The sequence below is a fragment of the Momordica charantia genome, assembly GCF_013281855.1.
Source record: "Momordica charantia cultivar OHB3-1 chromosome 8 unlocalized genomic scaffold, Mcharantia_2.0 BLBB01000008.1, whole genome shotgun sequence".
NCBI lineage: Eukaryota > Viridiplantae > Streptophyta > Magnoliopsida > Cucurbitales > Cucurbitaceae > Momordica > Momordica charantia.
This window is the reverse complement of record NW_028275166.1, coordinates 15,282,851-15,293,851: the sequence shown is the minus strand read 5'-3', so window position 1 is coordinate 15,293,851 and position 11,001 is coordinate 15,282,851. Positions and strand designations below refer to the sequence as shown.

At 31.9% G+C, this 11,001-nt stretch overlaps 1 protein-coding gene across 1 annotated transcript; it reads right to left on the bottom strand.

Annotated features, from left to right (window-relative positions):
• Window positions 1-1,831: 1,831 nt before the first annotated feature.
• Window positions 1,832-5,000, bottom strand: LOC148209602 (cytochrome P450 72A397-like). Its single transcript, XM_088128112.1, has 5 exons — window positions 4,694-5,000; window positions 3,939-4,162; window positions 3,569-3,819; window positions 2,984-3,374; window positions 1,832-2,433 (listed from the first exon to the last, which is right to left on the bottom strand). The coding sequence occupies exons 1-5, from the start codon at window positions 4,968-4,970 to the stop codon at window positions 2,005-2,007; spliced, it is 1,572 nt and encodes a 523-aa protein (XP_087984238.1). The 5' UTR covers window positions 4,971-5,000; the 3' UTR covers window positions 1,832-2,004.
• Window positions 5,001-11,001: the final 6,001 nt, after the last annotated feature.

The following is an 11,001-nucleotide window of genomic DNA, read 5'->3' as shown; positions in this document are numbered from 1 at the left end:
CAATCATACATTTTCCTTCACCTGCATCTTGTCATTTCCTAGCTTTACTTAAGAGTTGAAACTACGATCAAGCTTGACAAAGAAGTCTTTATTACCTTATCCACGTACCATATACTTAATCACTATGGTCAATTGTACAAGAAAATAATTTCCTTCATCTTCTTTTGTAAAATTTGCTTTATGGTTTTCATTTTTATTTTGAAGCCAACAATATTTTTTATAATGACTTGGAATCTTGCATTTAGTACATCTAAAGTAACAATCTTTAGATTGATTATTTTACTTTTTGCAAATAATCCCGTGAGAGTCAGAATTACCGAATTTTTTGCTTTGCCATTTTCCCTTGCCTCTTTTATCATGTTGATCATCTTTCTTTTGTGCAGGATTCCATCATTTTTTATGATTAGACTTGTACGTCTTCCTTTCTTCAAAATTTAACTTGGTATGAAAGGCTTGCTCCATACATTGAGTTGTTTCAATCTTTTTTTCGTGAGCTTGAAGCGATCCCATTAGTTTAAAGATTGTCAATTTTGACAAATCTTTAGACTTTTCGATTGCTGCAACAACATGATTAAATTTTGAAGGAAGAACTCCGAATAACTTTTTAATTGACTATCTTTTCTAGAATTGTCTCTCCATATTTCTTCATTTTGTTGATAATTTCAGCAACTCGAGAAAATAATTCCCGAAAGTTTTCACTTTCCTTCATCGTCAAATTGTCAAAATCTCTCCACAAAGATTGCAACTTGATGGAGATAATTTTTTTCAAATCCCTGAAATTCATTTTGCAAATTTTCCAAGCATCTCACTTTTTTAATACAAAAATTCCAAGGAAAAATGGACTCGCTAACACCTTGTTGAATGAGACGAAGAGCTAAAGCATTTTAGCTTTTATTCTTTTTCAACTCCTCTTGTTCTTATATCATCTCCGAGGCACCTTTATCTTCATAGTCTTCTTTCAATAATTTATCAAAAATCTTGAGAAGAAAATTGTCTCCATTTGACTTTGTCAATATTCATAGTGCTCTCCATCAAATACCATAACTTGGTTTAACTTGGTTCGTTGGGAGAATAAACAAATTTGGAACCCAACTAAAAATCATGTTTAATTTTAGGATGGCTCTAAAATAAAATAGAAGAGAACTTATAATGGAGAGAAACTTCTTCTATGGGGTGCTTTGGCACTTTACTCAATTGGAGATCTCGATTGCTTGTGCTGCTTACAAATGATGGAGAGTACATCTATTTATAGGTGCTATAGCTCTAGAAACCCCTATTCAAAGTCCTAGGTAATTGCTATAGTAATTTAGACAAACATTTCTTATTCCAAGAAGTCACTTAGAAGAAATCAAACGACCTATCGAAAATTCAACTTACTGAAACTTATCTTGAAAATTACAAATTAACTTTTAACATAGACATTTAATTTCTATAAATCAGTGTTTTGTTTCTTCTCTCTTCCTCGTTTATTTTGTTGAATTTATGGATGAAGCTTAATTAATTATGTATTATTCTTTATTTTTCTAAATATGTTTGTGCTGTTAGTGTAAATTGGAATACCCGATAGTACTTAAATAACCTAAGGAGAGTTAATTTTAAGTGAATTTTTTTTTATGTGCATTGCTAATTTTTTACATGTAGAGACATTTTTCTCGCGTCACGAAATATGGCATCCTTGCTATTGAGCTAAAAAAGGGGGGAAAATCCTCAATTTCCTTAGAAATCCTCAATTTCCTTACTTGAAATTACTTGTTTGATGCTCAAAATGCAGTAGAACTATCTGTTAAAAATGCCAACATCATTCATTGAAGTTCTAACAATAACAAACACGTACAACTAATTAACTTGTATTTGCAATATTATAATTGGAGCTTTCTAAATCACATTATTCCAATTTGTAATGGAGAAATTACTAGTAAAATTATAAGTCTTTCTTTATGGTCATGTTTACACAACAGGAAAAAAGCTAAAGATAATTGTTACAACTTACAACCCTTTGGAGAACTATGATAGCCTGTGAAGAATGAGATGAGCCCCATGTTGTGGTTGAATAGTGATGTTTGATACAGGAGCATGAGTATAACTTGGAGAAAGTTCAAAAGAGAATCGTCGCAAAATCATTGATAACGCTATTTTTGCTTCGATCATAGCAAAGTTTTGGCCGAGACAGATTCGAGGACCCCATCCAAAAGGGATGAAGCATACTTGATTCTTTGTTGCTTTGGAAATTCCCTCTGAAAACCTCTCTGGTTTGAACTCACCTGCATCTTCACCCCATATTTTGGGATCTTGGTGAATGTATACAATTGGTATGCCTATTGATGCTCCAACGGGTAATGTCAGATTTCCCAATTTTGTTTCCGTGTGAATCTCTCTAGCTAGCATACCAACTGGAGGGTATAGTCGGAGAACCTCGTTCAATATCATAGTTACCTGTTATCAATGTAATAATACTATTTTTATTAAGGTATCTATAAAAGATTAATGGTGCATTTAGTGGGTGATAAAAAAACAAAAATCTAAAACCAATTCAATGAAAAACAGAGGGGTGTTTAGCAATAATATTTGTTAACCAGTGATCACTAACAACTAAATATTTAGTCCAATTTAAAATATTATTGTACATTAAAAAACAAAAATACCAAACAAATATTGAAACCAAATTTGGATTAAAATTTAAAATATTATTGAACATTAAAAAACAAAAATACCAAACAAATATTGAAAACAAATTTGTATTGAATACTAATCCGGCTCTAAATTTAGCCTAACTCATATCGGTATAACTTGTAATCAAATTCCTGTAATGTAATTTCTTCCCCATTTAATATATGAGGGGAAGTGTATTAAAATATCTATAAAAGATTAAATTTACTGTAACCTATCAGCTTACCTTTTATGAGTTGATTGGTGATTCATCAGTATATTTAACTTGGTGTGAGAAAATAGAAAAAAAAAAAAATAAAAAATCATAATTACTTACAATTTTAAGGCGACTTAAACCATCAAAATCCAATTTGTTGTTATCGCTGAAGACTTCTAGGACTTCTGCTCTTGCTCGGTCTTGCCATTCCGAGTGATGACCAAGTAAGACCATTGTCCAAACAAGCAATGCTGCTGTGGTTTCTTGGCCAGCAAAATAGAAAAGCCTGCATTCACTGATAACATCTTGGATACTCATTCCAACATCTTTCCTGTTTCCATTTTCCTGAATTTGACTTGCATTTGATTCTAAAAGGATGCCTAGCAGATCATCATTGGAAGCTTCATCTGCCTTCATAGCACTTTGTCGTTTACTTATAATACCCAAAACCATGTCTCGAATTTTCTTATCAATCTCTTCCGTCCTCTTGTTTAACTTGGTTGGTAAAAAGCTAGGACAACATTTCGAAATATATAATTAGTGTTTTTTTTTTTTAATGTAGGAAATGAAAAAAGAAAGAGAGAAAGATGAACAAGCGTCTTGAAAATAAAACATCATTTTAATTGGATAGAATTTAGGTGCTTACTGATAAGTATCTTCTACTTACAACGGTAAAAGTATCAACAAATGCAGCATCTTAATTACCTCCATCCCGGAATATAATAGACTCGATTGGTTAGGCGTGTCATTAGTAGCACAGCCCACTCTTTCAAGAGTTGGAATATCTTTTTTCCTTCCTCGTAGCTACTCCCAAATGCAGTTCGAGATATCACATCTGCAGTCATATTTTGTAAATCAGGCCACACGTCTAGTTCACAAGACCCATCTTTAAGAACCATTGTTTCCCATTTGCTAATCATCTCGCTACAACTCTGGGAGAACGCTGGAAACATATCCTGCAAACATTTCAAGTCGAAAGTTTTAAATTAAGATTTGACTCAACTGAAACTAAGATTAAACTATAATAATTTAACATCTTTCTTTAAAGAAAAAATAATGGAATTAGAAAGTCTACCTTCAACTTCTCCATGTGAAATGCAGGGTTGATGATCTTTCTATGTTTAGTCCATTTAGGTCCCTCCAGAGTGACAAGCCCACTTCCCATTCTCCTTACAATATTGGCTGGGAAAGAAGATGACTTACGAATGTCATTGATTTGAGAGAAAACAATCTTCAGCTGTTCTGGATCTCTTATATACACTCTTGGAGTTGTGCCAAACCATGTGAAACAATCCTTACCTACAAATATACTTTTATTTAGAATACAACTTAATGAACTATATCCGATAACGTTTCATAAAATTATCTCAACCAAACTTTTTTTGCCCGCACAAAGAAAATACAAGTTTGAATCTCCACTTATTTAAATTGTAATACTAAAAGAAATATATAGTTCAACATTACTTTCAAATCTCTCTAATTTTGATTTGAATACTATAGTTCGAGATTATTTTATCAATTTCGTTCCTATGTTTTTAGATACTTTATTTAATTTATTTTCAATTTTTGGTCATTGTAGTTTTAAGATATTTATTAAGCTTCACAAAAAACTAATATTATAATCACCCGGCGGACTGACTACGAATCCATTTTCCCCTCCTTTTTATTCAATACTCTATAAAGACCCTTATGCAATCAGATTCATATATTCAACCGTACTTGTTCACTCAGCCTAAACAGTATCAAAACTTTAATTCAATTAATTATTATATATATTTTAAACTAAAAAATCAGGAGTTTGAATCTTAATGGAACAAAGAAGAGATGTACCATATTTATGGATAGTGAGATGCGCGGAGGGGGTGGCGCGTGGAGCAATATCGTGGGAGAAGCTCATGGGCGGCCCGGATCTCGCCCGCCGCATCGCTGCCGCAATATCGTTGGAATCTCCAAAGAGAAGGCGGTAGGAATTTCCGGCGAGGCCCTGCTGCGTGAGCCTCTTCTCCAGCTGCTTGGGCCTCACCCAAATCCAGTTCACAACCCTCCATCCCCACACCACCGCCAAGCACAACCCCACACCCAACGTCAAAATATTCCACATCTCCATGGATCCCTATTTCCCACTTTCCACTTCCCCACGCCAAATATATATATTTTTGTTCCTCCATCTTTTTTCCTTTTTTCTTCCTTTTTCGTGAATCTCTAGATATTGTTGACTGTTTTATTCAATGTTATTAATTGGGGTCCCTTTCTGTATTATTATTTTTTTGGTGTATTAAAATAATAGATAAGATGGATGAACCTTATCTGGACAAAAAAAATATGGAGTCAATCGAGGTGTGACAACGTCATTGATTACGTCAACAACCTTTCCAAAAATGGATGTCAATAGCACAAAAAACCATATAGTTACCAAATTTGGTATATGGAGGAAAAAACTTTGATAGTTGGAAAACCAAAATATTATTGTATTAAAGGGATTTGATTAAAAAATATTTTTGTTCGGTATTTTAATTGAAATAATGATTTAGTCGGTACATTTTATATTTTTAAATTAGTAACAATTTAGTCCCAAAATTTTAATAGGTAATAACTTATAACGATTTAGTCTGTATTGTAAAGTTATTTATTGTTTCATATATATGTAGATCATTTCTGAGCAAGGACCAAATTTGTTTATAAATTATAAAAATTAAATCACTATATGATAAAAATCGACACTTAATTTTGATGAGACGTTTTATAGTAGAGACTAAATTGTTACAAAATTGAAACTATAAAGACTAAATAATTGTTGGATTTACGAGCTTCAAACATACCATATGTTTTGATGATAACAAACTTAATCTATTGATGATTTTAGTGTTTCAAAGTATCCATATGGTAGATATTGAAAAGACGAATCCAGCGCAATTTAAATTGCTCAAATCGAAGTTCAAACGATGAGTTATGATTCAAACAAGTTGAAAGGAAAGTATCCGAGAGAATGATGTGGCAAATCATATGCTGGCATATGGCGAGCTAAATTACCCATAAACAAAAAGAAAAAAAAGCAAAAAAAAAAAAAGAGAGAGAGACAGAGAAAGAGAGAAGAAAAAAATTAACCATGATGGATGACTCATTAGTCCAAGGGGGCTAGGATTAATTAGGAGGAAATTGGTGCAAACCCTATGATAGCCACCTAAATTGATGTAGTCATTTGATGGATTTTAAGGTTAAATAATACTTTTGATCCGTGTACTTTAGTTGAAGTAACGATTTAGTTCCTAAACTTTCAAAAGTAACGATTTAGTTCCTATACTTTCAAATTGGTAACAATAATATAGTCCTGAAATTTAAAATGTAACAATTTAGTCATTGAAGTTTAAAGTTTGTAATGATTTAACCTCCATTGTGGATTCTTTTGGTTAATTTTTTATATTATGTAGATCGATAAATTGATGAAGGATGGAATTAGTTTATAAATTAAAAAAATTAAATCGTTATATGACAAAAATTGATGCTTGATTTTGATTAGAATTTTTATGGTAGGGACTAAATTGTTACAAATTTTAAACTATAAGGACTAAATTGTTACATATTAAAGTTTAGAGACTAAATTGTTATCAATATCAAAGTACAAGGACTAAATCGTTATAATTCAAAATTCAGGGACTAAATTGTTACTTTAATGAAAACACAATACAAGGTCCAAATGTGCTTTTTAACCTAATTTTATTATTATATTATATTTTAATCTGGCCATTACTTTTTCAAACTAAATATCCACCTTTCATTCTCATCCAATAGTCAAAATTTATTTTAATTTCAAATCAATTTTTACACATTTTTCTCTACTATTTAAACCTCTCCCATATCTCAAATTAAACACAATAATTTTTATTATTTATCAATTCTCCATAATTCATCGTTGCTCTTTCCGAGCTCTCAATTTTTACTTCAATCTTTATTATTGTGAGAGATTTTCTTGTCGTAAGGATTGAGTAATTTGTGAGCTAAAATTTGAAAATCTACTCTGTTAGACAGTTTTTAATATGTGAAAATTTCTTACTGCCACACTTATTTGTGTTTCATTCTCGAGCCCGGTAAAAAGAACGGAGTGTGGGGGATGACCGAACTACTATAAATCTCTTGTATAACATTTTATCTAACCTTTTACTTTTTATTCATTGCAATTTATCTTTCAAATATATTTTTTTTATTGCAAATAATTGTTGTGCTCATATTGAATATTTATTTTATGATATTGTGGTTAGTATAAATTATGCATAAATTGTTTTTCTCAAACATTTTACTTGGTTATTTGATTTGTTCTAAAATTCAAAAAAAAATTTAGTAAATTGTTCTTTAACGACACTATTCACCACCCATCTAGTGTTGCCATATCGATCCAACAATTATTACGTACTAATATCTAGGGACAAAATTGTTATCAAGTACAACGTCTAAATCGTTACTTTAGCAAACGAACAAGGACCAAATGCATTTTTTATTAACCAAGGTTTTGTTTTAGTATAACAATATTTAGGGTAGGAATTCGAGCGCACTATCTTTTAGTCGGGATATATATCTTAACCAATTGAATTATATACTTAAATTAACTATTGGATTAATGGTTGAAAATGCTTGTTCCCACCATCCGCTGAGTAGTTTCTTATCACCTGTCATGCACATTTATGTTTATTTAATATGATACAATTTATAATTTTATTATAACTAAAATTAATCCATCTTATTTTCACTAACATATAACATACCTATTATTTTGTTATTAAAAAATCATACTTATATTTTAGGGTTAAAAATATTTTTTTATTTTTTAACTTTTCATAAAGAGGAAACTATTATATTGGAAATTATAAATTTTAGAGAGTGGTTTATAAGAAATTTTAATGAAGTTATAATAGTTTTTTTAATAGCTCAATGTAAGATAAATATTTTTATCGAGTAGTTACCTCAAATATTATATAATGTTGATAAAAGAATAATGAAGTTAATGTATTTGAATTTATTGTTACTAACAAAAATAAGAGAAAATATTTTAACAAATATGCTAAAAATTTTTTTTTGAAATTACGACATTTTAGTTAACAAATTAAAATTAAAACATGCACAAACATTATAAATTAAAAGAAAAATAATACAAATTATAAAGAAAATATAAACAAATAAAAAACATACAAAAATATAGAAATTATAAAATAACAAAAATAAAAACAATAATAAGAAAAAAATAGAAATTAAATCAATACATACATTATTCTTGAACATATATTTATCTTAGACAAAGATAATTATTGAACTTTATTCAAAGTAAAATGGCAACTACACAAACTTACGAATCATAATATAGCTTTAATATATAAATTTTGTACGGACTTGAACTTAGCATGTATGTCTTTTGACTCTTGAGTTCCTTTCAAAATTAGAGAGACTTTAACGCAAGAAAGGAGATAGAACTAAAAATAAAGAAAAAGTGTACTTCAAAGTGTTGGTGAAAAATGATGGAAGAAAATGCCTATTTTTATATGAAAAAGTTACAAATCTTTTTAAATTCTAAAACTTTTGAAATTCTAGTTATTAGTAAAAATAGTTAAGCTATTCATAAATTAAATAAAAACCTTTTATATATTCCCACTTTTTAGATTCCACATTATTGTAAGAAGGAACAAATGTGTTTTTAACCAATGTTTTGTTTTATTATAACAATATTTAGGGATAGAAATTCGAATCACACGATCTTTTAGTCTGGATATATATCTTAAATAATTGAGTCATACTCAAATTGACTATTGTATTAATGGTTGAAAATCCTTGTTCCCACTTCCACTAATTTCCACTTTTGAGTTGCCACGACACCATGTTGGATTTAAATATGTGAAAGAAAGTGTAATTTAATGAAACTTATTCACGTATACGTTGTGAATATGTTCGTGGTCTTGTTTCTTTTAATATTAAATTTGGAGTTATTTATTTAAATGAAAAAGTTGTTTCTTTATTTTGTTAATTTGTAACTTTATATATGTTAAAGTTACATAGGTAACATATGCAAAAAATGTTACATATGTGTTTAATTTTGAGTGAGTGGTTACTTGTTTGTACAACTATATATGGTTGTGGATTTCTTCATTTTGAGATATCAAAGCATACCTCAATTGGGTATTCTCCTCCTCTCACAAGAATTTTCTCATCCTTTTGAGTTCTTGTTCTTGTTTGTGTTGAGAGCAAGTGTCTAAGAATTCTGTCAGATCCGAGTAGTTCGAGGTTGCTGTTCTACTGGAGTTAGTCCTTGTATCCTACTGAGACGATCGCTGTAGTCTGCTAGCAACTTGTACAGAGCGAATAATTGTCTTCACATAAGCACTATTGAAGTGTGCCTTGACTAATTTAATCAAGTTTGTCGTGTTCATCAAGTTGTTCAATTTTGTATCGTTTGTAGCCTGTTATGTTGTAAATTGTTGCTAGTGTTATTCAGTTTACATATATAGCATATATTTACCCAACACACCATAGGAAGTATATATGTATATATAATTTCCACTTTTGAGTTGCCACGACACCAAGGGAAGTATATATATATATATAAATATAAATATATATATATGTATACACACACATACATACATACTGATTGCCAGGACAAGTTGGACGAGGTATGTTTGATCAGGAAAATGACCAACAACGCGAACCTCGGTTCGGAAGTTAGGATGACCTGGCGGATGAACTGGAACATACTGGACAGGTAACCTACAAAACAAAGAACACTTCGATGCCAAAGTAACAATCCGAGGTACTTTTCATAGAGAAAAGGGATTTTCGCGTACTTGAAAACGGAACAAATGGGTTCTATTTATAGGCAACTTCCTCGACAATATTCCTGACAATGCCTCAGTGGCTCTTTAAGGTGGCCATGAATCATGACCCATTGTCGTGGAGTCTGTCGGAGACTGAGGCTGAGCTGAGACAAAGCTAATCAGTTCAGTAAGAAAATAGGAACAGACTCCCATGGAGCTTGGTCGGCTCGGCCACGCAAGACGTCGACTCAGCTATAGGAAATAAAACCGAGGTGATGAAACTTGAGGCTTATTGATGAAGGCCACGTGTAACGCTCATCACCCAACCAACGTGTACCACGTGTATGGTGAGAATCGCCTCAAACAAGGTAGAAATAAAATAGAATCGAAGAAGTGGGCTGTAAGGCCAAATTGGTTGAGGAGGCAGCACTGTTGCGAATCATTGAAATTAGTGGCCAGCGTCTCAACACTGCAACGATTTTAAGTATTTGTTAGTGTAGAATTAGTAGCGGCCAAAACGTGTAGGTGGAAGATATTAGAGGGCCATGAGGCAGTGTTTTGGTAGAGATACAGATATGAGATCCAAGAGTTGAAATGCATCGTCGGCAACCAATTTACGTGGATATTTGTTGAGGTTTTTCATTCATGTATTCCTATGATTTTATTATTGTAGTTCTTAGTGAAGGGATGTGAATCCCGGAGCGGAAGCGGATTTTCGTTGCTGATTTTTGGGATACAAAAACGAATTCTACAGAAGAAAAAATACAGGGGAAATTCGAACCTTTGAAGAACGTTTCTTCAACGAGTTTCCCTTGAACACCACCACTGTGTCTTCCTCGCTATCCTCTTGGATCTCGAGATCGTGCTGGTGGGAGCAATCCTTTGAAACGAGAGGGAGAGCTTGAGAGAGTTCTTCTTGATTGAGAGAAAATGGGTGAGGTTCTTCTTCTTCGTTTTGTGTTTTTGCAGAACTGCCAAAACAAACAGAAGTGGTGACGTGGGGCAAGTTTCAAAATCTCGCAAAAATGCAGCGTGGTTTTTCTCTAAAAACTCGGAAGGTTCCGCCAGAAATAGTTTGGGATTCAATCGTTTGGTCTTTTGAAGTTCCCTGATTGGTTTGAGAACCTGATTGAAGAAGACCTGCATTTTTGAATACACGTAGATCTGTAGATCCAGTGTTTGAAGTTATTCTAGTGTGTTTCGATTCCACAGTTCAGACAAGACGTTGTTGAGTATGTGGCTTGACTTACTCCAAGGTGACTCAACTCTTGATTGAGCAGTCATTTTTCGTAGTCACGGGTCCTGCTTTTGCACCGTTTCAAATGTGACACTCCCCACGTGTCA